The sequence below is a fragment of the Spermophilus citellus genome (genome assembly GCF_964194105.1).
Source record: "Spermophilus citellus genome assembly, chromosome: 2".
NCBI lineage: Eukaryota > Metazoa > Chordata > Mammalia > Rodentia > Sciuridae > Spermophilus > Spermophilus citellus.
The window spans coordinates 190317856-190345615 of record NC_138183.1 but is presented as its reverse complement, the minus strand read 5'-3'; the positions used below and the strand labels follow the sequence as shown (position 1 = coordinate 190345615).

General features: G+C 37.2%; 1 protein-coding gene, 1 long non-coding RNA gene and 1 pseudogene across 4 annotated transcripts in view; 2 read left to right on the top strand and 1 right to left on the bottom strand.

The window, feature by feature from the left end:
• Positions 1-114: 114 nt before the first annotated feature.
• On the bottom strand, positions 115-26794 carry CLNS1A (chloride nucleotide-sensitive channel 1A). 2 transcript variants are annotated; one of them, XM_081280024.1, is made up of 7 exons: positions 26586-26794; positions 17067-17203; positions 11327-11428; positions 10628-10735; positions 9354-9527; positions 2490-2579; positions 115-401 (listed from the first exon to the last, which is right to left on the bottom strand). In XM_081280024.1, exons 1-6 carry the CDS (start codon positions 26723-26725, stop codon positions 2512-2514), a joined length of 729 nt encoding a protein of 242 aa, XP_081136150.1. In that variant the 5' UTR covers positions 26726-26794; the 3' UTR covers positions 115-401; positions 2490-2511. The 2 variants fall into 2 exon arrangements, with proteins under 2 accessions (XP_081136150.1, XP_081136151.1); XM_081280025.1 differs by lacking the exon at positions 9354-9527 and having other exon boundaries at positions 116-401.
• LOC308642374 (RING finger protein 11-like) lies at positions 18914-21939 on the top strand (annotated as a pseudogene). Its single transcript has one exon. The product of its transcript is annotated as an RING finger protein 11-like (transcript).
• Positions 26795-26804: 10 nt separating the features above from the next.
• Positions 26805-27760, top strand: part of LOC308641411 — a 58387-nt gene continuing 57431 nt past the window's right edge. Inside the window, exon 1 of the long non-coding RNA XR_014020452.1 lies at positions 26805-27285. This is a non-coding gene — a long non-coding RNA (uncharacterized lncRNA). The remainder of the gene's footprint in view (positions 27286-27760) is intronic.

Here is a 27760-nt window from a genome sequence, read left to right as displayed (position 1 = left end):
AGTAAAAGACTCTTGACTCTGTGGAGAATAACAAAAGGCTGATCCCTCTGAGATATTTGCCTTTTCTTCCCACACTCCAAGCTCCTGAGCATTTTTACCACAGGCCTGCTACCATACAGATGAGATGATTCATACAGCAAAGGCAGGAATTATAAGCTTACTCATAGGGTACCTAACACAAAGTTTTGGGGTAAATGATAAACTACAAGTACCCCCTTGGATGAATTAATTCACCTTTGTTAATAAAGTTCGTAGTTCCTTCTGCTGGTGACAACTTGCTGTCTCAGTATAGTCTGTTTTGAGAAAGAACTAGTTTAAGAGTTTTGGAGAAGGAAAGACTTTCATCAACCCCACTCCAAAGTGGAAGAGGCACCAGGTTCTCTCCTAGTTATAAGCAGAACCTGAAAAACAAAAGGTTTATAATGTTTATAATACAGCTTTATTTACTGAATGCCTTGTAAATAGTGCCAAGGGATTTAGATACATTATGTCTCAGTCTTTGTGATAACCCGGCCACGTAATTACCACCGCACTTTATAGATGAGGACGTTGAGGATTAGATAAGGTATATGCCTTGTCCAAGGCAAACAGCCAGCCAGTCCATGATAGAATTGTGATTCCACCATTCATTTGCCTTCCCCTTCACCCCTTCTCAGGTATTGAGAGATCCCAGTTCAATTATCTATAAATCATTAATGGTCACATAAACACTCTAATTATACCTTGTTTATTCTTTAAAGGCACATACAATTTTAATTGATTACAAATTTATAGATATTGTTTGGAATTCGGGTCAATTACCCAGATGGAAAGCCTGAATAAACTTTATGAATAAAATATCTCTTTGCCTTTGAGCAAAGAACATAAAATTAACAGAAAACAAATCATCAGCTCATTAGAAAATTTGTGGCTATTTTATGGTTATTTCACCATTACAAAGAATCCTAAGAATGCTTGCCAGGGATTGCAGTAACATCTCATTTGTATAACCACTAGCGACACATCAAATGAGTTTTTCATAATCATTATTAACAGAGTGGTCAATGTTCTCTGAACAGTCTATTCTTCAGGGAAAATACATGAAAAATCAGAAGACCCCAAATTCTGTTTATCCAGTCTCAATAAAACTGTTATTAAACAACTATCTCTGAACTGAAAAAAACAAAACAAAATAACAATGTGCTATAAAGAATTTGATGAGACATCAGGAAAGGTGATTGAGGTTAGTACTAAAAGGTTTCCCATGAAGAAGAGTGAAGTTACATCTAGAAGTGAGGGATGAGAGCCAACACTCACAGAGCACCAGCGGTGTGCACACACATGGCTGTGCAGAGGAGACGCTACTGATTTTAAGACTATCTGGCTACCAGTGATAGAAGTAAATGTGAAAATAAGAACTAAGTATTTATGAGAAGAGATATAAATCACAGAACTCTATGATGTTATTTTCTGATAGTTCTACTGGTAGGATCTGAGAAGAAAGCAGAGATCTAATATCACAATTCATGGTTAGTATGAGAAGCAATGTTAAATCCACAGTGGCAATAATTTGGAAGGTCTGTCTGGAATTTTAAAAGGCTGGTTTCTGATATTAAATGGAACAAGGGTACAGGAAATTAAAATCTTAACTTCAGAAAAGCCAGAGCTAAAATTTATACCAGAAGAAAACAAAATTATTATAAATCTTGCCATGTTACTAACACATGCTTCAATAAAAGGACCTGGAAGATAATTCGAGAAGACAATGCTGTTATAGGGAGGAGAGGACAATTTTTTTTTTTTTAAAGAGAGAGAGAGAGAATTTTTAATATTTATTTTTTAGTTTTTGATGGGCACAACATCTTTATTTTTATGTGGTGCTGAGGATTGAACCCAGCGCCTCGTGCATGCCAGGCGAGCGCATTACCGCTTGAGCCACATCCCCAACCAGAGGACAACAATTTAACAATGTGAAAATTTTGCAGTTTATAAAGTTAACTAAGGTTATCAGTCCTATCTTTGAACAGTATGAACTAGCTACATGGTCTTAAATTACTACTAACATACACTTTAAATACTTGAGCTGGAAAAAGACAATATATTTCTCATAGTAACAAAATAACAAATAGGGACAAACTTCAGGCAAAGCTCATGAAAGTGTCACAGGAGAGAAAATTGGCAGAGTTCTTTCATCAGCCGTGAAAAGCAGGTAAGAAATTACTTAGGAAATTATGGCTTTTTGGATAACTCTACATGGACTTGTTATGGTTTGGTAAATCAGCTTTTAATACTAAGATACATGTGGCAAGTGTGTAATAGATGTTAAACTGAACATCACCACGTTTGTAGACCCTGATTTCTTAGGAAAAAATACATGTAACTTTCAGTAATTTCAGAATTGGGAAACATTTTTCTGAATTTTATAGAGCTCTCTTCAATTATGAATATAAAAACTTATTATTTCAGATGCTTTTCATGTTCAGTGACAAGGAAGAGAATAAACTACTCACTTTTAAGCAGCATAAATCATTTTCAGTGATCAACATCCGCATCCTCAAATTGTCCAGCAACTGTTGGTGTGGTATCTACCTCCATGCCATCTGAAACAAACAAACAAAACAAAAAATCTTGCTGAGCCATACTCTACTGAGTACTTCAAATAGGTAGATTCAATGTATAATTTCAACCAGAAGGAAGCTAGTGCCCTCTGTTGGTAAGAGTTGCCCCTCCCCCCTTTTAACTGACGTATCCAGAAACACAGAAAGGAAAACAACATCTATTGATTTAGGCCAAGTTAAAATTAGTTTACACATTTAACATTTACTTTGTAAATACTCAAACTCAACAAAGAGCTGGAGGTAGGAACTTTTAAAAATTATTTTTTGTGGTGCTGGGGATTGAACCCAGGGCCTTGTGCATGTGAGGCAAGCACTCTACCAACTGAGCTATATCCCCAGCCCCAGGAACTTTCTTTTTTGCAGAACTGGGGACTGAACCCAGGGCCTCATGAAAGCTAGGTAAATGTTCTACCACTGAGCTACAGCCCCAGCCCTAGGTAGGAACTTTCATTTTTTAAAAAAATTTTTTAATATGTATTTTTTAGTTTTCAGCAGACACAACATCTTTGTTTGTATGTGGCGCTGAGGATCGAACCCGGGCCGCATGCATGCCAGGCGAGCGCGATACCGCTTGAGCCACATCCCCAGCCCCCCAGGTAGGAACTTTCAAATGCAGTAAATATCAAGTATTCACTATTCACAGATTTGTGCTATTTACTGTTAGCCCCCCACCCCCCTTTTTTTAAGGTATGTGGTCCTACTTTCACAAAACCTATATATAACATAAGGAGAAAAGACAAATCAGAATAAACGGCTTGCTTACTACCCTGTGGCAGTAAAAGTGGGAAGTGACACAGAAAAAAAGTCCTGTGGATAGATTATCTACAACTACTCTATTTACTTCCTAGCTTCCATTCACTCCTTCACTTTCAGCCCATCACAGACTTCTTCCAAAAGCCCCTTGGTATCCTACCATATTGGATATGCAAATGTCCTATCTCTCCACTTTTCTAGTCTTGCTAAAGGGGTACCACTTGTCTGCCCAAACCAGAAACTCCTACCATTTCTCTAATTTGTATTGTTTCTACCTCCTAAATCTCTTAAATATGTCAAGTCTCTTGATATTCACTACCTCCACTGAATTTAGGCCACCATCTCTAATTTAATATATAATTTACTAAAAAGGCTTCTTGTCTTTCCTCAAGTATATTTCCTCTCCCTCCAATTTTCCATATTGCGTTACAGTCACCATCTGAAACACTATAATCAAATTGTTCAATGGCTTCTCACTGACCTAAAAGTAATGTTCAAAAAAAATCTTTTTGCCAGGCTTGGTGGCACATGCCTGTAATCTCAGTGACTCAGGAGGCTGACAGAGGAGGATCACAAGTTCGAGATCAGCCTCAGCAATTTAGCCAGATCCTATTTCAAAGTAAAAAGGGTTGGGGATGTAATGTAGCTCAGTGGTACAGCCTCCCACCAGGGTTCAATCCCCAGTACCAAAACAAAAACAAATATCAATCAATCAATACCTGGGGAATTGAACCCAGGGCCTCAACCACACTAGATAAGCTCTACCACTGAGTTGTATCACTCACTGCTTTCCTTAAAAATTTGACAATAGGACACCCATAGCGCAAGAGTTAACAACCAGAATCAACAAATGGGACTTACTCAAACTAAGAAGTTTTCTCTCAACAAAAGAAACAATAAGAGAGATAAACAGGGAGCCTACATCCTGGGAACAAATCTTTACCCCACACACTTCAGATAGAGCCCTAATATCCAGAGTATACAAAGAACTCAAAAAATTAGATAATAAGATAACAAATAACCCAATCAACAAATGGGCCAAGGACCTGAACAGACACTTCTCAGAGGAGGACATACAATCAATCAACAAGTACATGAAAAAATGCTCAACATCGCTAGCAGTTAGAGAAATGCAAATCAAAACCACCCTAAGATACCATCTCACTCCAGTAAGATTGGCAGCCATTAAAAAATCCAACAACAACAAGTGCTGGCGAGGATGTGGGGAAATGGGTACACTTGTTCATTGTTGGTGGGACTGCAAAATGGTGCAGCCAATTTGGAAAGCAGTATGGAGATTTCTTGGAAAGTTGGGAATGGAACCACCATTTGACCCAGCTATTCCCCTCCTCGGTCTATTCCCTAAAGACCTAACAAGAGCATGCTACAGGGACACTGCTATATCGATGTTCATAGCAGCACAATTCACGATAGCAAGACTGTGGAACCAACCTAGAAGCCCTTCAATAGATGAATGGATTAAAAAAATGTGGCATTTATACACAATGGAGTATTACTCTGCAATAAGAAATGACAAAATCATAGAATTTGGAGGGAAATGGATGGCATTAGAGCAGATTATGCTAAGTGAAGCTAGCCAATCCTTAAAAAACAAATGTCAAATGTCTTCTTTGATATAAGGGGAGTAACCAAGGACAGGGTAGAGACGAAGAGCTTGAGGAAGATTAACATTAAACAGGGATGATAGGCGGGAGGGAAAGTGAGAGTTAAGGGAAATTGCATGGAACTGGAAGGTGAGCCTCAGGGTTATACACAATTACATATAAGAGGAAAGGAGGAGTAGGAGGAAAATTATATAAGTGGAAGAAACGATTTATAGTAGAGGGGATGGAGAGAGAGTAGGGGAGGGGAGGGGAGGGGAGGGGTGAGGGGACAGTGGAGAATGGGATAGACAGCAGAATACATCAGTCACTAGAAAGGCAATTTGTAAATCAATGGAAATGTAACTGATGTGACACAGCAATCTGTATACGGGGTAAAAATGGGAGTTCATAACCCACTTGAATCAATCTGTGAAATATGGTATGTTAAGAACTATGTAATGTTATGAACAACCAACAATAAAATAATTAAAAAAAAAAAATTTGAGGCAGGGGCTGGGGTTGTGTGCCGCTTGCCTAGCACATGTGAGGCCCTAGCACCACATGAAAATAAATAAAATAAATATTGTGTCCAACTAACTAAACAATAAATATTTTTTAAAAAATTACTAAGTTGCCCAGGTTGTCCTTGAGCTTGCAATTCTCCTGCCTCAATCTCCTGAGCAGCTAGGATTACAGGTCTGCACCACACCTGGCATGAATGACCTCTTGAACCTTTCCATTCAACAAAGCCCTTGACCTGCCTCTTCCTTCAACCTGTGTGCAATCTCCCTTCACCTGGGTCACTTCATTTTTAGATCACAGCTTAGATATCACTTACTCCACGAGGCTTAACCATACCAACTGGTGAGGGGTCTACCCTGTACGAACTCACAGCTTCCCAAGCATCTCCTGTATCTCATGGCTGTATCTCTACAAATTGTTAACTTACTCTTCTGTTCACTAAAAAGTCAATGACATGAAGATATCATCTTTCTCAAGCCCTATTGTATTCACTGTACCAGGTTCGGTGAATAAATGCCTTTTACAAAACTGAGTACCTAAAACACTGAAATACCATTAGCAGACTACAAGTGTTTAAGTGACAACAAGAATGATGTGAGTACTCAGAACTTTAGTAGAAGATGGGCAATGGTGTAAAATTAAGACGTTTTACAGATAGGCAATTCCAGTGTGTTAATAAAGCATATGGATTAAAGTCCTCAAATTTTACTTTAATCCAGTTTTTTGTGATCTTAAAATAATTTGCTACATAAAATATTCATCAAGGAATTTTACAATTAAAAAAACAAAAACTTCAGTAATAAAAGTCTTTTTTCTTTTCTTTTTTTTAAAGAGAGAGGGGGGAGAGAGAGAGAGAGAGAGAGAGAGAGAGAGAGAGAGAGAGAGAGAGAGAGAGAAAGATAATTTTTTTTAATATTTATTTTTTAGTTCTCGGCGGACACAACATCTTTGTTGGTATGTGGTGCTGAGGATCGAACCCGGGCCGCACGCATACCAGGCGATTGAGCTACCGCTTGAGCCACACCCCCAGCCCTAAAAGTCTTTTTTCAATGTCTATACCATCTAAGTCATTTCACCCTTTTAAAGTCTACATTAAAGGTTCACCAGCTGGGGCTTAATATGGTGAACCAGGTGGAATGTGACACACTTGGAGGATGACTTGGGAAGATCACTTGAGCCCGGAGATGAGACCAGCCTGGAAAACATAGTAAGACCACCATCTCAAACAAAAAACAAAAATTTAAAAAGCAGGGGACAAAAGGAATAATAGTGCAACCCAAACCCCAAACTTTTCCAAACTAAACTATCCCATAAGTCAGGCATGATGGTACACACATGCAATCCTAATTATTCTTACAGTCTCAGGTACTTGGGAGGCTGAGGTGAGAGGATCACTTGAGCCCATGAAATTGAGATTGAGTGACAGAGTGACCCTGACTTAAAAATAAATTTAAAAAAATTCCAGAACTTCAAGAACCCCAGGTCAAAATGCTATGTGCATGGAGATACTGATTACTGCATTATGAGAGAAACTTAAGCATACCAATAAGTGAAAAACTGTAGTTATTACTAAATACAAGAAAGATGCAAGAAGTGTTTATAAACCAGTGTATTATTTCTGTGTGATGGTTAATTTTATGTGTCAATTTGGTCAGGCTGTTTTGCCCAGAGTTTGTCAAATATTATTCTAGATATTACTGTGGAGGTATTTTTAATTTCTTTAAAAATATTTTAGTTGTGGATGGACCTTTATTTATATGTGGTGCTGAGAATCAAACCCAGTGCCTTACACACTAAGCCACAAACCCAGCCCTCCTTTTTAATTTTTTTATGAACTTATCATTAATGACTTTTAAAATTGTATTTATTTATTTTTTGGTACTGAGAATTGAACTCAGAGGCACTCAACCATTGAGCCATATCTCCAGCCCTATTTTGTATTTTATTTAGAGACAGGGTCTCACTGAATTGCTTAGCACCTCCCTCTTGATGAGGCTGGCTTTGAACACACAATCTTCCTGCCTCAGCCTCCAGAGCCACTGGGATTGCAGGCATGTAACACCATGCCTGGCTTTATTAGACCTTTTAAAATTAAATTTTAATAGGTACATTATAATTACATATAATGGTGGGATTCATTGGATATTTTCATATACACACACAGCACAATTTAGCCTGTTTCATTCCCCATAGCTCCCTTTTTCTTCCTTTCCTCCCACTCCCAATCTCCTTCCATTATTTTACTGGTGTCTCTTCTATTTTCATGAGGACTCCTTTTTTCCTTAGTTTTCACATGGGAGAGAAAACATAGGACTCTTGCTTTTCTCAGTCTGGCTTGTTTCACTTAGCATGATGTTATCCAGTTGCATCAATTTTCCTGCAAACAACATAACTGTGTTCTTTATGGCTAAAACTGTTTGGAGTATATTTACCAATTTTCTTTATCCATTCATCTGTTGACAGACATGTAGGCTGAGTCCCTAACTTGGCTACTGTGAATTGAACTGCTATAAATGCGGGTATGCATGTATCACTAAGGTGATGCTGACTTCAGTTCTTCTAGATAAATACCAAGGAGAAGTATAGCTGGGTCACATGATGATCCCATTCCTGTCTCTGGTGTGGAGGTACTTTTTAGATGAGATTTACATTGAAATCAGTGAACTTTGAGTGAACCAATTTCCCTCCATAATATGGTAGGCTTCATTCACCCCATTGAAGGCCAAATAGAAAACTGACTGATCTTACCCTAAGCAGATCACCTTTGGACTCAAAATACAACATCAATCAATTCTTCCCTGGGTGTTCAGTCTGCCAGCCTACCTTGCTGATTTTGGACATGCCAGCTTTCACTATTTACACATCTATCTATCTATATTTGTGTGTGTGTGTATGCATACACACATACAGGAGGACATCCCTCCACTTTATGCCTGTGAAGAAGGATTACCCCATCAAATAGTAATGTTATTCGGTAACACAGCAGATATAATAGCAGCTTGATATAAAATGTAGGGATGTTTCCCTGGTATGTGTGTGTGATACATACACATTAGTTAGTGGAAAAAGGGGAAAACCTAGATACAGACATGGACAGAAGATGTGAAGCCATAGGGAAAACAGAGCCATGTATAGGCCAAGAAAAGGGACTGGAATAGATCCTTCTCTCAGTCCTTAGACAACCAACCCTGGGCTTCTAGCCTCCAGAATTATGAGACAATACATTTTTATTTATTTATTTAAAGAGAGAGGGAGAGAGGGAGAGAGAGAGAGAATTTTTTTTTTTAAATATTTTTTTAAATTTTTTTTTAGTTCTCGGCAGACACAACATCTTTGTTGGTATGTGGTGCTGAGGATCGAACCCGGGCCGCACGCATGCCAGGTGAGCGCGCTACCACTTGAGCCACATCCCCAGCCCTATTTTTATTTTTAATACCACTCAATCTATGGTACTTTACTATGATAGTTCAATCAAACTAATACAGATTTGCAACAAAAAATAGTAAATATATCAGTCAGAATATACTTATTTTTCTTTTCTTTCTTTTTCCATTTATTCATTGTTTATGAGCATTTTTTAAATATTTGGGGCTGGGGATGGGTCTCAGTGGTACAGTGCTTCATTAGCATTAAGGCCCCAGGTTTAATTCCCAGCACTGGGGGTGGGGGTGGGGGTGGGGGTGAGAAACAAACAGAATTTCTATTTTTGTAATTGAGGGGTATGAAATCACTAAAAAAGCAAACAAATCCTGTAAGAATTCCCATTCTAGGTAATTGTACATTTGTTTCCTACTGTAGCTAATTTTGAGATTTGTCTTAGTTTCCAAAATAACCTGTTTCTCCATAACTTCCCTTACTGAAGAGAAAGGACACTCACCTTCATAATCTCTTACTGAATCTTCCGTCCGGACCCCAGCCATGTTATACTGGCTGCTCACAGACTGAGAAAGCATTCCTTCTAATCTCTCCAGTGTAGCTTGCCCTTCTGCTGTTAAATGGGATAATCCTTCTTCATAGGTATAAAATGTAGGAATATCCCCTTGCCCTTGTTCTAAATAAACAGAAAACTTTTAAGCCATTATACAACAATTAGAAAAAACAAGATGAATAATTAATACATTTGCTAAAGATGAGGTAGAGTAAAAAAACATTTCTGGAGAAACACCTCCAACATTCACTGATGTGGACACTGTTGAAGACAAATATAAAGAGAATGTCCCTACCCTCCAACATGAGAAAGGTTTCCTAGAGGTAATAAACCAGTAAGTAGCAATTCCCAGAGAAAGACATGTCTGGAGAATACAAGGAAAAAAGAGGGTCAAGGAGTCCTATATAACTGCAGGTGGAATTTTACAGGTGAGAGTAAATCAGTTATTAATTTGTACTGAAGGTTTTATTCTGATTAAAATACATGCTTTTCAGAAATTTTGGAAAATACCAAAAGGATAAAAAATAAAAACCACTCAAAAATCTCAGAAAGATGAGACATATTTAGATAATGTGAAGGAAAATTTCAGAAATAAGTGTAAGGCCAAGAATCTAGGATATATGAAGGAAAAGTGCTGTGGACACCCAGATTAGTGTTTTGAAGATCAGTGGGGGAAAAACAAACAAACAAACAAACAAACAAAAAAAAAAAACAAAGAGAATTCACATGCCTCAAACTATGAGACTCTACTAGGTTAGTCTGGGAATGCAACGGAAAATATTTTTAGATAAATGAAGAATAGTCTGGGAAGGAAAAACTGACCTTGACAGTAAGCTGTTAGAAGAAATACATTAAATAAGACATAGATGACTCAGCTTCTCAAGGGATGGAGACAGGTCTGTTCTCTTGGGGCAGCTACTTCAGTTTAAGACCCTTTTCTGACTATCCATCACTTTTCTTTCCTTCTATTTATCTCCATTTATTCATGTTCTCCCACCAATAACATTTTTACCCTCCAACTTGGAAAGCTCCCATATTCTCCCAGTTCAATTGTTGATAGGGCTTAGGCATTAAGTGTGCCACTGTATGGGTTAGTTTTATTTATAACTGTTTTATACTGGCTGCTTCTTGGATACATAAAGGACTATAATCCCCTACCCTGAATACAAATAAGTGCTCAAAATGAAACAGTAAAACAGATCCTGAAAATACATTTCACTAACCATGTGCTTCCACATCATATTCTTCTCCATCATAATCATCTGAGTCTTCGTCCTCAGGATCTGGATGCAAAGCCTGGCATTCACACATTGCAGTGAACATCACCTCCACTAAACAAAGACATTAATTTATAATTCATATTTTTGGAATAAAATAATATTTTATAATAAAATAACCATCAGTGCAAATAAATTTAACAGGTAGATGAGGTTTACTAGGATAACAGTATTTACAATTTTGAAATTCCAAGTAGGGCTGATCCTGAAAAAGTGCCTGAGGTTGCAGACAAATCACAAACTAAGAATTCATTTCAAGATATTACTGAGATCTCTTAATGGGTGGTTGGATTTTCTGCAAAAAGTGATCGGAGTCCTTGGTCAGAATGATGAGGATAAATCCTCTCAGTTGATGGGGCACTTTCCAATGATCTCTCACTTTGGAAATGCTGTGACTATTCTACTATCCAACAGATGAGATTCACAGTAGCATAAATCAGTAAAACTAAACAGAGTCCTCTACTCACAAAATAAACCAGGTAACATAGTGTATACCACACTCACAACCCTGATATTAATAGTACCTCACCCTCAATGATATTATAGATGCTAAAATAAAGAAAAAAACAGAATGGAGGTAATGGTGCATCAATGGGGGAATGCTTGGTACATAAAGAGAAAAGATAAATGCTATAAAACACTCACATGCTGATTTATCACTAGGCACAAATCTAAATTCAGTAATAGGTTCAACATCATCATCACTGTCTTCCTCCTCTTCATCAGCAAGAGATTCTTTTGATTCTTCTAGAAAGATAATAAAAATAACTTTTTAATGATATTACTCATTTGATTTTTTGAAAAAGAAAAGCTAGAAGAATTTCCTAAGAGATACTTTTTGATACATCTGAAAAACTACAATTCAATTTTTTCTTACAGTTATTTTAGAGCTAGAAAAAGTTCTAGGGGTGTAGCTCAGTGCTACAGCACTTGCCTATCATGTTCAAGGCCCTGTGATAAATCCCTAGCACTGGTGGTGGTGAGACTCTGGATAGTCTCTGGTTAGTCACATTGTGCTTCACTGATTCCTAAGGATTTCAGGGTTCCCCCAGAGCCATAGTGATTCCACTATCATTTGTTTTATTACTTTTCATGTTAAAGCAAAGGGTTCAGAAGCAGTGTGTATACACTGATGTGATTGACAACTAATAATTCACAGATGAAAAAAACTAAAGCCCATGGAAGTTAACTGACCCAACAGATAAATTAAACAGTCTGAAGACAACAACAACAAAAAACCTCCCCAAAACTGTTCAAAGAGAACTGACTTAGCTTAGTGGCAGAGCACTTGTTCAGCATTTGGGAGGCCCTGAGTTTCATGGGGTGGGGGGTGGGGGTATAGAGACAAATGTTGAGAGAAAGGAGTATGTGCTGGTGCAAGTGGAAATTGCTGTAACCACGTTACACATTTAAGCATGTACTAATAAAAATATAAAAAATAAACTGAATATTCAAGAAAAGGAAACAGATGCATTGTAACCTAATCGTATTTTATAGACAACTGTTAAAAATGAACAAATGGGATACATATACTTTGACATGAATACATTTTAAAAATAAAACTGAATGAAAAAGCTAGCTGCAGAATGTATAACATCAATTACATTAAAATGTTAAAACACCAGGGGCTGGGGATGTGGCTCAAGCAGTAGCACGCTCGCCTGGCATGCGTGCGGCCCGGGTTCCATCCTCAGCACCACATACCAACAAAGATGTTGTGTCCGCCGAGAACTAAAAAATAAATATTAAAAATTCTCTCTCTCACTCTCTCTTTAAAAAAAAAATGTTAAAACACCACACAAAACCCTTATATTGCTTATGGGCATATACATTTCAGTAAAAGTTAAAAGCATAGATAGGAAGAACACATAAGGGGGCTGGGGATGTGGCTCAAGCGGTAGCGCACACCCTGGCATGCGTGCGGCCCGGGTTCGATCCTCAGCACCACATACAAACAAAGATGTTGTGTCCGCCGAAAACTAAAAAATAAATATTAAAAAATTCTTTCTCTCTCTCTCTCTAAAGGAAAAAAGAAAATTCCATATGGAAAATCCTTATTTAAAAAAAAAAAAAAGGAAGAACACATAAACCTCATGATACTGTTTGACTCTCAATTTAAAGAGTAGGGGATCAAATGGGAAGTCAGACAAAAAAGGGTTTGAAAGTACTGACAAAATAATTTTTAAAAGTCTAGTAATTATGAAAACGTTAAAATTTATGCTGGATATTGAATAACAGAAAAATGTTTATTATTCTCTGTACTTTTCAATGTTTGAATTTTTTCATAATAAAAAAATATAGGTCACCAAAATATTTAAGTAGGCCCCCAAAACATTAAAACACATTCCAAATTAGTAATCTTAAAAATATGTTTTTCTATAACAAAATTACCATTTTAAGAAAATGTTAATTTTCCATGTGGATGAAGATGAGGTAGAAAGGTACTCCTCCTCCCCTCCTTTTTTTTTTTTTTTTTTTTGTAGAGCTGGGCATCAAACCTATGGCCTCATGCATGCCAGGCAAGCACTCTTAACACTGAACCATTTCCCCAGACCCCAAAGTATAATCTTAGTGTAGCAATTCTATTTGCAGGGATCAATTATAGGGGCACTATCCACTAAACCCTTTATGTCATGTAAGTTTATTATAGATTAGTGAAAAACATACAAATAAGCAATAAGGAAAAAAACCCAAATGGCCAGTATTAGTAGTTTGAAGTGACAGATTTTCTGTTTCTAATGTTATTATATTGTTAAATATAATATACACGTCTCCTAGCTGGGCAATGGCACATGCCTATAATCCTAGCCATTGTGGGGTTCTGAGACAGAAGGATTCTGAGTTCCATGCCAGCCCTACACAACTAAGAAAGACTCTTGAAATAAAAAATAAAAGTGGATGGGGATGTAACTCCATGGTAGGGCACCCCTTGGTTCAATTTCCACTATTGGGAGGGGACAGACACCCACCTACACCCCTACCTTCTGTAAACAAGTAGAACAATATAAAAATACTGGAGAACTCTAAATAAATAATTCTAAATAGTAGAATAAGTTACTTAGTACTACCAAACTTTTTCAATACACTTTAAAAAATAAAATTGTGTCACACTGTAATTACTATTCTATAATTGAATATTACTTTTTAAAATAATAAAAGTAATAAATGCTTGTATAAAAATAAATGGAAGAGTCTAAATGTATTAAAAGAAAAAGTTCCTATCCCTATAGTTCATCTCCCCAGATATAACTAATATTATTAATTCTTTTATATCCTCATGATTCTTTTAACACTACAGTTTGAATCTACCTTAAGGCAAAAAATAAAAATGTATAGCATTTTTACAATCCAAAAAGATTACAATCATCACCAACACTTACCATCTCATGCTAGGTCACTGCAGTAGCATCCAAACTATGTCTCTCTAAACCTTTATAAATTTTCAACAATGGGAATGAATTTTAAAAATAGATTATTTAAAGATACTCTAATCTTAACAATGAGCTGATGGTCATTTTAAAGGAGATTTTGTGTCGCAGGAGAAACTACTTTCTAGAAAGCTGGAAAAGTCTTCACATATTTTTCTAAGAAAGGATCAATCATAATCTCATCAATTTCAAGCAAATAATCACATAGAACACAAGTTTTTGTTTTGTTTTGGTTTTTTTTTTTGGTACCAGGGATTGAACCCAGGGCAATATAACCACAGAGCCACATCCTCAGCCCCTTTAAAAATTTTATTTAGAGACAGGGCCTCACAGAGTTGCTTAGGGCCTTGAAAAGTTGCTGAGGCTGGCTTTGAACTCACGATCCTCCTGCCTCAGGTTCCCAAAGAGCAGAGTTTAAAATATCTACCTAAAACCTACTGAATTGTCCCATTTCTTGAAGTTCAAAACTTCAAAGATTTGCTTTGTGTAAGCAAAGGTGGGTATTAGGGATCAAACTCAAGGCCCTGTGCATGCTAGGCAAGCTCTCTACCATTGAGCCACATCGCAGCACATTTTATCTTTGTATTTTGAAGCAGGGTCTCACTAAGTTGCTCAGGCTGGCCTGGAACTTGAGATTCTCCTGCCTCGGTCTCCTGAGTAGCTGGGATGCTCCACCACAACCAGCTAAGCATTTGCATTTTTAACAAGATCCCAGATATATCTAATATGTAGCCAGGTTTCAGAATTGAAGACTAGTAAAATCCTCTTAATTTTTTGGATGAAACAGATGCTCAGAGAAAATGACTTGCCTAGCAAGTTAACCACCCAGAGTTTCCTTATTTAGTATTCTTTATCTCTTTAGCCAATATTTGCCTGAACCTTAACTCTCTAGCCTTTTTACTGACAAGTACCCAGTGCCAATGCCTAACACTATTTAGGGGTATTTTACAGTGGTATTTGTTTTGTTTTTGGTGCTGGAGATTGAACCTAGGGTCTCATGTATGCTAAGCACACATTCTGTCACTAAGTTACACTTGGCACTAACACATCAGCATCTGGAATTGACTGACAAGAATATCTCTAAGGCTTTGCATTTCTATGCGTGACTAAACACAACACATGATTCTCTTAACACTTCAGTTTGAATCTTGAATGTCATTAAAAGGCCCACATGGTAAAAGTTTGGTTACCAGCCTATGAAGCTATTAGAAGTTGGTGGAACCTTTAGGATAAGGGGACTGGTAGAAAGAAATTAGGTTATGCCCTCAGTGGAGATACTGGGACCCCAGTCCCACATTCTTTTTTTGCTTTTTGGCTGCCATGAGGTGAATAGGCCTATTCTACCATGTACTCCTACCATGATGTATTGTGCCACTACAGGCCCAAAGCAATAGGGCCAAGTGAACCAAAACAAACCTTTCCCTTATTAAGTTGGTTACCTCAGGTATCTTGTTACAGTAACAAAAAGCTAAAAGTTGCATTTACCTAGTGAGTGAACTTCCGAGCCTAACATCTCACCAAGAAATTATCCTACACCTCAAGTTCAACAGCCTTTTACTTTTCCTTATCCTCATTTTTAAACTTCACTAGAGTTTTTTAAATCTCTCTTTGAAGCTTTCCCAATGGCAAGAATTTAAAATCTTATATAACAAATATATTTTCAGAGCATTGAATTAGTCTTTAGCACTTAATGAGACAGGGCTTGCCAAAGTCCTAAAAATTAATAATGAGTTTCACAACTGAATATAAATGGTCATATTATATCTGGAAGCATATGAAAACCCTAAAAGAGCAATACTTAAGGAGGCAAACTCTTTGGGATTTTCTGTTATATATTCTATTAAAGAAAAATAACCTGTTATCTTAGAAGAAAACCACTTCACTATACATTTTTGTTTTTGATACTGGAGATTTAGCCCAGAGGGTCTTTACAGCTGAGCTACACCTGCAGCCCTTTTTATTTTTTATTTTGAGACAAAGTCTCAGAAGTTGCTTAAGTCCTTGCTAAGTTGCTGAGGCTGACTTCCAACTTGCAGTCCTCCCACCTCAGCCCCCAGAGTCGATGGGATTACATGCTACCATGCCTTATTTCACTATACTTTCAATCTTTTTAATTATGTCTATCATACAATCTTGGAAATTTTGTAAACCAGACTTCTCAACCTTGGCACTACTGACATTTGGACTGGATAATTCCTGTTGTGAGGGGCTGCCTCGTGCACTGTAGGATATTTAGCAGGATCCTTGGCATCTAAGGATTCTCGCCCCTCAATAATCAAAAATGTCATTTCCAAATGTGGCGAAATGGAGGACTGAGGTGAGAGGCATGAAAATCCTCCCTATCTACCTGCTGAGAACTATTGTAACAAAACAAAAACACTTTTATTCTAAATTCTTAGAAACACAAAATATATAACACAAGCCTTTAAAGGGTGCCTTTACAAAGACAAAGATAATAAAGAATTAAACTCAAGAGAAAAAAGTAGAAATATATATCCAAAATAACAAAAACTTCTGAGTGCAAATAAATAATAAGTAAAATAAAAAATAAAAGGCAGGTACACAAAATAAATGCCCATTATTATCACAAATTCATGTCTAAATTACATTGATTTTTATCAAAGATTGCTTTCTGGCTGCGGATATAGCTCAGTTGGTAGAGTGCTTGCTTCACATGCACAAGGCCCTGGATTCACTCCCTAGCACCAAAAAAAAAAAAAAAAAAAAAAGGTTGCTTTCAAGACGGGCATGGTAGCATGTGCCTATAGTCCCAGCTACTTGAGAGCCTGAGACAAGAAGGATGGCTTGAGGCAAGAAGGATGGCTTGAGCCCAGAGCCTAAGAGTTAGGGACAAATCTAGGCAACATAATGAGATTCCATCTCAATCAAATAAAGACTGCTTTTGAAATACACTTTACCACCAAAGGAAGCACTAGAATAAATTACACCATACATACCTCCAAACTTGGCATTCACCATAACATACAAATGCTCTCGAGGATAAGCATTTAGGTCCCTGGACACCGCATGTAAACTAATGGTGGGGTATTCCAGTGAGAATCCTAATCCAGAACCATCTAACCAAGACAGGCGGCTGAAAAACATGTTTTAAATAGATTATTTTTAGAAACTGAATCCTAACAATATTCCAAAGTTTATAAAGGTTCAGCCTAGATACTTTCACGCATGTGAATAAATCCAAATTAAGTTTTTAGAAACATTCCTAAAATAAGAAAATTTAGCAGCAGGAACTGAATTGTCTTTAAGACCAAATCTGTTATACCTTATTTTCTACCAGCTATAAATTAAAATAGATTTAAAATGCAATTTTTTAAAAGTGATTTATTTTTATTTGGATTGTCTTCGGGTACCCTATTTCCTTTTGCCAATCTTCCTTATCTAGTTAAGTCCCCAGCAATTCCATGAGCTCTCCTTTCAATTACCACAGTCTATAATAATCTCTTCTGTTCCTAAGCCCCACTTATGCTCAGTAACATACAATTAGGGCTTTACTCTGTAGAAATGAATCTTACATATAACCTGCTACTTGACAGCAGAACCTGACTTGTCACATTCCTGTAACATTCTTTGAAAACATTAGCATAGTGCTGAGCATGTAAGCATGCAATGAGTATTTGGAAATCACCAATTTCCCCATTAATTTTACACTAAATGATACACATTTAAAATGGCTATAATCACAATCACAAGAGATACACTCTATGAAGATTTTCACTTTATTCCCAGCTTGAGGAAAAAGCTATAAAAAAAACTAGGTCTAGTTTTCCCTCAAAAGTGGTCACATGCAAATATTTTATTGATATGACAAAAGACACATATCACCAAAATCAGTACATTGAATTTTGAATAGGTATTGCCTAATTTTTTGGTAATAACTACCCATATGGAATATATCACTTAGCAGAAATTAGCAAAAAGATCCCAAAGAAAGCACAAAAATTGTTTTTGTAGTACAAGTTCATGTAGTATGGTAGATATCTAGGGCTGGTAGGAAACAGAGAATGACTGCTAAGGAACCTTGCTGGAATATCTTAGAAATATTCTAAAATTGATTGTGGTGATAACTACCAAGTCAGTAAACTATGTGAAGTACCTCAATAAAGAGAATTTTAAAAAGAACTTAAGGGGTTGGAGGTATAGCTCAGCAGTAGAGAAGACGCTTAGCATGTATGAGGCCCTGGGTTCATCCTTACCACTAAATAATAAACAAATACATAAGTAAAGAAGTTAATTCAACAATATTCCCATATCACTCTATTTTCTTTCTTTTTTAAAAAAATATTTATTTTTTAGGTGTAGATGGATACAACATAATGCCTTTATTTTTATGTGGTGCTGAGGATCGAACCCAGGTTGAGGAGGTTGAATTCTACACTCAAGTCTTTCTAGAACAACATAACAAGTATATAACACATGATCCTCAGTTATCAAAAGCATTATTAAAAGCAAAGGCAGGTCTGAGCATGGAGAAGCACCTCTATAATCCCAGCTACTTGGGAGACTAAGGCAGAAGGACTGCAAATTTGAGGTCAACCTGGACAATTTAGTGAGATCCTGTCCCAAAACAAAAAAAAAATTAAAAAGGGCTGGGGCTGTAGTTCAGTGATAGAACACATATTTAGCATGGTATGCTACAGCATACCTAGCATGTGCAAGATCTCCACCCCCACAAAGAAAAAATAAAGGCAGTGTATTAAAGACTATGGTAATTAACTGTTTAATTCCATAAATATACTGAAGGCAATATAACTGTATCTTTTTTTTTCTTCTTGGTACTAGGGATTGAACCCTGAAGTGCTTTAGCACTAGCTACATTTCCAGCCCTTTTTATTTTGTATCTTGAGACAGTTTCATTAAGTTGCTTAGGGCCTCACTAACTTGCTGAGGCTGGCCTTGAACTTGTGATCCTCCTGCCTCAGCCTCCCAGCTAATGGTAGCTTTTTAAAAAATTGAAAGCCATTGCTGAGTGCAGTGGCACATGCCTATAATCCCAATGGCTCAGGAGGTTGAGGCAGGAGAATCATGAGTTCAAAACCAACCTCAGCAACTTAGCAAGGCCCCAAGCAACTAGGAAGACCCTGTCTCTAAATAAAATACAAAAAATGGCTAGGGATATGGTTCAGTGGTTGAGGGCCCCTGGGTTCAATCCCTGGTACAAAAAAAAAAAAGAAAGCCAGGAGAAGACCGCCAGAACGGCGCAAAGACCACACACCCCAGCCCTGGAAGATGGGGAACTGTTTCAAATCTCCCACCTCGGATGACATCTCCCTGCTTCACGAGTCTCGGTACAACCACGCTAGCTTTGGCGAGGGGACAGAGCCGGATCAGGAGCCGCCACTGCCGTATCAGGAACAAGTTCCAGTTCCAGTTTATCATCAAACACCTAGCCAGACTTGGCTAGCAACTCAGCTGACTGAAGAGGAACAAATCAGATAGCTCAAAGAATAGGCCTTACACAGCATCTGCCTGAAGGAGTTTATGACCCTGGAAGAGATGGATCAGAAAAAAAGATCCGGGAGTGTGTGATCTGTATGATCGACTTTGTTTATGGGGACCCAATTCGATTTCTTCTGTGCATGCACATCACCTGGACTGTATAGATGAATGGTTGTTGAGATCCTTCACTTGCCCCTCCTGCATGGAGCCAGTTGATGCAGCACTGCTCTCATCCTATGAGACTAATTGAGTCAGGGTCTCTCTAACTTCAAGTGAACCATCATTTTTGGTGGTTTTGATCTTTCGTCACTGAGCGCAAAGAGCCAGGGATTAGGAATTAAGATCATGCACAGAAAGTTTCCTAAAAATTCCTGGATGGATGCAGATGTTGAAGAAAGTATATGATATTTTAGAAACTTGGGTGGGGGGGAAGATGGTATTTTTATGTAAAGCCCTGACCCAGTGTTTAAGAATATAATTGTATTTAGACCTTGTTATTGCTCCTGTACATAGGAATTATGTAAAGTGTTAAAGCAACTGTATATGTTTAAATTGTGTGTGTTGAAGATTAGGAAAAAAGATAGTGGTTATTTTTCCTAAATGAAATAACTTTCTTCTCTCCACCAAATTCTTTTCTGAAGTTAATGGCATTTGGGTCAAGGTTTTATTAAAAGCTACATTTTATAACACTGGCACACACACACACACACACACACACACAAATAGTCTTAAGCTTGTTTGAATAGTTCTTTTTTTTCCATTGGAAATGGAATTCATTGCCTTAGGTCTTTTTAAATAGTATATTATCATTGGGGCTGACTCTATGCTTGAAAACCAGTTTATTTATAACCTGTTGTAAGTGCTATATTCTGTTTGCAGTTAGGAAATGCAGAATTTTAAGTGATCTCCTAGCTTGTAAGCAAACTGAGATGCACTATCCCTTTTCTATATAAAAATGAGTTAATGTGTCAATAAATCAACTCAGCAAGGTGGGTTTAATATTACCCTTTCCTATGTGTTTTATCTAATTCTTTTGGTTAATATGGTGATAAATGAAAGTCAAGGTAAATTTTAAATATTAAGATTTCCGATTTATTGAGCTTGAATTATGCCACCATGCTTATGTAAAAATGAAGGTGGCACCATGGTAAAACTTAATGAGAAGTAGTTTCTCAGTTGTAATAATTTTGATTTCTCTTTCTTTTTTTTAAAAAGAGAGAGAAAGAGAAAGAGAATTTTTTTAATATTTATTTTTTAGTTTTTTCGGTGGACACAACATCTTTGTTTGTATGTGGTGCTGAGGATCGAACCCGGGCCGCAAGCATGCCAGGCGAGCGCGCTACTGCTTGAGCCACATCCCCAGCCCTGATTTCTCTTTCTTGTGATCTCTCCTTCCTTGTTGTCTTGAACCATAGCAAAAGGATTCTGCATCTCTCATTACTGTAGTGATGAGGTTACTGAAGTTATGTAAACACATCTCAGTCTCTGTTTCTTTGAGAGGTATCTGTTAAGTCCTGCTAGGTGATTGAGAAGACTGAGTAGGGAGAATAAAGGTAAATGTGATTCATGTTTTGCACATAAATGCAGAATTTTATAACCACATGATTTAAAAAAGGAATTTCTCCTTTAATTTTTCTTGCAGTTAATGTAATACTCTAAATCTCTAAGCTTCTGAAGTGTTAGAGGTAGAGATGGTCTAGTAAAGATGCAGTAGTAATGTATATCCATTTAGCATGTGTTTATTTTTCCTATGTACTCAAGGTGATTTATCTGTTTAGCTCAGTGATATTACAGCTAAACAACACTCATTAGCAAAAGCGGAAGCAGTCTACACCTAACAGAGGAATCAGAAATGTTTCTTATTTTTGTTGAGTTGAATGTTTGACTCCAAGACTTCTCTACTTACAAAACATAAGTTCCTTAAAGATTCTTCATAATTGTATTATAGAAGAATTTAGTATATATAAGTACTTAGTTTGACATCCAACTGTAGTAGCCATATGTTGATTTCCTTAAAAGCACCATGATGGAAACACTCATATGAATTTGAGAAAAATTGGAAGAAATCAGATTATCGGGTTCTGTTAAATTGTTAATGTATCTTGCTTAAATTTTTGTTCGTTAATTTATATCCATCCGATTATATAAAGCAAATTTGGAGGAAACAGCTGAAGTTATGCAATATTTTCAGTGATAATTACTTTTGGTTCTTATGTTTTCTACTTAAAACATGATGTCTATGTTATCCAGTATTATAGTCAGACCTTCTTTTCTATAGATTGTCAGAATTGCTAAATGAGCTTTTTTTAAAAATCAGTTTTATACTGATTTTAGTCTTTCTTTATTATAAGGCTTCTTTCACAGAAGTTTGGTAATATTGAAGGTACTGGTATTGAACAGAATGATTTTGGGGGCACTTTATATCCCTTGACTTTGTTCTCCACATATCATGTTAAAATCCATCAATTTTGGCTTTTACTGAGTTGTTAAATAAAGTTATAATACAGCTGTGAAGGGCAAAAAAAAAAAAAAAAGAAAGAAAAGGAAAATCTGGGTGGCTTGAAACTGTAGAGAGCATGAAGTGATAAAAACTCTAGAAATTGGGTCTGGGGTTGTAGCTCAGGTACAGCGCTCGCCTGGCACATGTGAGGCCCTGGGTTGGATCCTCAGCACCACATAAAAATAAATAAATAAATAGATAGATAAATAAATAAAGGCCTCGTGTCCAAATACACCTAAAAAATAAATATTAAAAAAAAGAACTCTAGAAATTATTTTCCAGAATGACTCATCCCCAACAGTTCAAAGAAACAGGTTTTATCATGTAATTAGACTGTGCGATGTATGCGCCTTTTCTGTTTGTTTCTTTCTTCTTAATGTAGAGATAGAAGAGTGTTCATGGACCAGAGAATCGCTCTACTAAAACCATCTTATCTTAAAACAAACTGCCCTTTTCTTACCTCAAAAGTCTTCTGGTATGATCATAATTTAGAAAGGAACATTCTATACCTAAATGTCCAAAATAATTTCAAACATTCAAAGTCACAAAACATTTTATGTTTGAAATCTAAACATAGAATCAGTGCCTATCAAATTACAGACTTCAGTTTAAAAACCATAATAAGTGCTATGTAGTTGCTCACTGCTGACAAGACTACTGCCTTAGCACAGCATTTCCAATGGAACTCTCACAGTAATATATAGAAATGGATTCAGCACCCTAGGACAGGGACAAATTGCACTTAAAAGTTATTTTTACCTGATCATTAAGTTCAGATTTTTTAGTTTCTTTTCATGTATTTTAGAAGAAAATTACTCCCAAACCGAAATACACAATTGACTACACCCAGTTCTAAACAACCGAGTCAAAAAAAAAAAAAAAAAAAAAAAAAGAATTAGCCAGTAAACATGTAGAGATAATTTTTTCTTTTTTTTTTTTTTTTTTTAGTGCTTGGAAGGAAACTTAGGGCCTCGCCTATGCTAGGCAAGGACTCAACTACTTAGCTAGATCCCTAGTACTTTTTTTAAGCTGTAAAACAGGTTCTCAATAAGCTGACCATGCTGGCCTCAAACTAGCAATCCTGCTTCAGTCTCCTAAGTAGCTGGCATTTCAGAAATGTTTTCGCTAAACTCATGCTTTTGCACAAGCATGGTCAGTGTCCTTTATTCCTGGTATGGGATTAAAAAAAAAAAAAAAGGACAGGATTGGCATAATTATTTGGTTTAAAATTAATTCTGAATGAGATGCAAAAAGGAATTTTTTCTAAGTTTCAGTTATTTATTTGTTACTTAATTATCTATCTTACCTGTTTTAAGTGGCCTATTTTGAATTATCCATGCCTCTATACCTTCGTTATTTGGATAAAAAGTCGACTTCTTATAAAACTGAACTCTGAAAATAAGGCTGCAAAATTTACTTCTTTGAATACATACTTTAGAAGCTATTTACTAAAAGTCAAATGTGACACTATTCCTCTTTGCCTGAAATCCTAAAGTAGCTTCCACAAAGCCTAAGGGTTATAATAATAAACCATGCTCATGAATATGGCTCTCTCCTGCTCCAGGTTTACTGAAGAACTGCTGGACTGGGTATACATGTATATGCTGTGTGTGTCTATGTGAAATACACACATACATATCCTGGTACACAGAATAATGGTTTTCAACCTTGCATCTAGCCATCTTGTTTATTCTAATTAGAACATTTCCCCATTCACCTGGCTGTTAATTATCATTTGTCACATTCTTCAGGAAGACTTTCCAGTATGTTAAAAACTTGGAATGCTAGGTGGGAAAGAACAAAAAAGGGGGATTAACAAGGAGGTGGGGCTAATAGTGAGTGAAGAGATATATACAGATATCCAAGTGTTGGTTTAATTATAATTATTTATGGATAAACAAAATGTGTATATATACAAATGGAGTTTTATTCAACCACAAAGAAGATGAAATTATGTAATTTGCAGGAAAATGGATGGAATTTTGAAAACATTAGGTTAAGTGAAATAAGCCAAATTCAAAGTCAAGGGTCATGTGTTTTCTCTCATATGTGGAAGCTAGAGAGGACAAAGAAAGGTGGTGGTGGTGAAGATCATGAAAATTGAAGGGAGACCAGTAAAGGAAAGAGAAAGGCGGGTGGGGGGGGCAGGGGAAAATAATGGGTAATACTGACCAAATTATATTGCTTTGTTGTATGAATGCATAAATATATATCAACAAATACCACAATTATGTACAGCTACAACACACAAGTAAAAATATGGAAAAAAGAAATCTCAAAAAATTATATTTTATACATACATAACTTGTACATTATATATACAATTTTTACACACATATTACAAAAAAATGTTTTCTTAAAGAAATGAGAAATTTGTTAGTGAAAAGTTGATTATAAATCAAAACTTAAAAAAAAAAACAGATAAAATCTTAAAAGGATTTAATACTTCCTGAGTGTGACAACTGGGTTGTGACTGTCCTTGTTCTTCAGAAGTATGTTAATGTATTTACAGATGAGGTGAAAAACATGCCTGTAATTCTCCAACAGCTCAAGAAAAAAAGATATATGGCAAAATGTTAACAAGTAATAAATCTTTATTTTTAAATATTTTTTTTTAGCTGTAGATGAACACAGTATCTTTATGTATTTATTTTTATGTGGTACTGAGGATTGAACCCAGTGCCTCATATATGCAAGGCAAAGGCTCTACCACTGAGCCCCAGCCTCAGTAATGAATCTTTATAAGAAGTGTTAATAACATTTGCAGCTTTTCTTTAAGTCTGAAACTTTTCAAAATACAAAATCAAGTACCAAATATTCCCAAAAAAAGAAATTCTAGAAAGAAGAACCAGTGTATGGAGATGCAATGAAAAAAGATTGTATAAGGGTTTGAAATATTTCTGTGCTCTAGCTTTTACTATTTAAAAGAAACTGTTGCCCCCAAGATTAAAGATCTTCTTGTCAATACCCAACAGACGCTTTTTTTATTTTATCTGACTGTCTTTATTCTTCTTCCATGACTCACCTCTTCATGTAGTTGTATCCACAAGGTTCTATCTATAGTGTTCTCTTCTTTTTTTAAAAAATATTTTTTTAATTGTAGATGGACACAATACCTTTATTATTTATTTATTTACTTTTATGTGATGCTGAGGATCGAACCCAGTGCCTCACACATTGGAGGCAAGCGTTCTGCCACTGAGCCACAACCCCAACTCCTATAGTGTTCTCTTCTTGAGTTATTCAACTCCCATGAGTATATGTTAATATTTATTGTAACGACTTCCAAATCTCTAATACCACTCCCCTAGGAGAGAAACACTTATGTGTTTATTCCATACATGTCCAGACCAAACTCATGACCTGCCCTTCATCCCAAATTTGCTTTTGTTTCTAGCTATACTTCCTCAGTGACTAGGTAAAAACCTAAACTTTGCCCAGCATCTAAATTTCCCTCTGAATCAAGGTTCTTTACAATTTTTATGCCAGGACTCTAGTAGGCAGAATTTTGGCTTCCAAGACATTTATTTCCTGGTGTCATGACTGTAAATATGTTTTAAATGGCAGAAAGGACTTTGGGAATGCAATTAAATTTACTAATCAATTGACAATAATATAGGGAGATTATCCTGTTATCTGGGTAGCCCAATATAATCACATGAGCTTTTAAAAGCCGAGAATTTGGGGCTGCGCTTGTGGCTCAGCGGTAGAGTACTTTTCTCTCACGCGCAAGACCCTGGGTTCGATTCTTCGCACCACATTAAAAAAAAATGAGGTAATAAAGGTATTGTGTCCAAATACAACTAAAAAATAAATATAAAAAAAGCAGAGAATTCTATGGCTATAGAAGGAAGCAAAAGGGGTAATCAGAGTCTGCGAAGGACGACTCATGTGTCACTGTCAGTTTGGAAAAAGGGGGTTACACGTCAAGTCAACATGGACTTCAAAAGCAATATTTAAGACACGTCTGTCTGTGAAATTCCAAGGTGCTACAGGTGTTCAAATAAAAGAAATTCCTTCCAGGACCCCAAAACGTAAGTCAGGTGCCTCTGGATCTAATCCCAGCGTGCGTGGGATTGAGGATGTTCCTCTTCCCATCCACACCTAGAGAAGAAAATCTATACTCCTTAACCAAACTTTCAAAATCCCCTACAATTTGCTCTGAGCTTACATATCCTATGCAGGGCAACATCCTCCTCACAAGTTCTTTCACAAAGACAAGCACACCGAAAGTCTAACTCAGAATTCGAAAACTCAAAACCTTAACAGTGACCATGAACTAATGACAACGCACGCTCCAGGTCTCCAATAGACAGGCGGGTAGAAAAGCACAAACCGTGGGAAATTCCATCTGGAGAATGGAGAAAGAAAGGCTCCAGGGGAGGGCACCGTAGAATAATAGAGTCTTCCAGAGGACGCACAGCACGCGCTCTGCTCCCGGCAGCCCCGATGTCGCATATCGCCCCGCTCCTCTGCACTGCCTGCGCCAGAGGCCATCGCTGGTGAAAAGGGACCCTACCTCTCCGCGATGTAAAGAGTGCCGATACCGAGGCCCTTTCCGTTCAGCACAGCCTCTGTATCTGGCTGCTGTTGCCGAAGCCCCTCATCCTGCCCCGGCGGCGGGAAACTCTTTAGGAAGCTCATTGTACCCGGGAGCATCGAAACAGGTTCTCAGAAAGCTAAGACACAGCAATACCCGCTCGCTGCAATACGCCCCGGAAGCGGTGGCAAGCAACCCGGAAGAACAACTTAGCCTGCACCGGAATTTGAGCGCCCTCGACCATAGAGATGAGACGCTCTAGTCAAAGCGCTCGCAGTTCTTTGACGCCCAGATTTGTCACGTGACACTACTCCCCCTCTCTCCCTTTCTAAGGCCCTAGACTTGGAATAATTGAACTTTCTCTAGCACATCCTATTTCAAGTTCGTCACAGCAGCCCTGTGAGACGAAGTACAAGGAATATTATTATGCCTTTTTCTACAAAAGCGGAAACGGGCCTGAGACGTGAAGTCACCTCCTGAGGATGCACAGGAAATAGAGACCACAATCATCTAGAGGTCAGAAATCTAGCTGGGTTCTTTTCATCTGCTCCCGCCTCACCGAACCTGTTCACATGTCAGTTGTACACAGCCACGCAACAGACATCAGTCTAGGTCCTGACATCGCCCTAGCGCAGGAGCTACCTATTCCCACCTGTCAGGCGGGCACCAGCACAAAGAGGTAATTAACGCGGGGATTAGAGCTAGGCAGTAAGGAGATGGGGCGCTGAAGGGGAAAGAATCCCTCAGATCTGGAACTCTTGATTTGCTTTTTCGTTAGATCCTAACAGAAAAGTAATGAGAGCAGCGAAAAATAGTTGTAATAGTGGCTGAAGTAACGGAGTGTTGTATGCCACACACTGCTAGGGACGTTACTTGTATTATTCTTAATTCTTTATGACAAATATATGAAGAAATTTTCTATTATCAACCCAGTTTTACAGATGAGACATAAGGGATTAAATTCAAGAGCAAAAGTGTGTCATGTGGGACCTGGTCCTGTAGGTTCCACTTTTCTTGCTTATCAAATTAGGATGATGATACCTATGCAGTAAGACTGTTGAGCCTGGAGGACCGGACGTGTAGGGTAGTTTTATTTGTATCTTCCCAAGAGTTTCGCGGAATGTAGATTTTAAAACTGGATTAGTTTGTTGGTA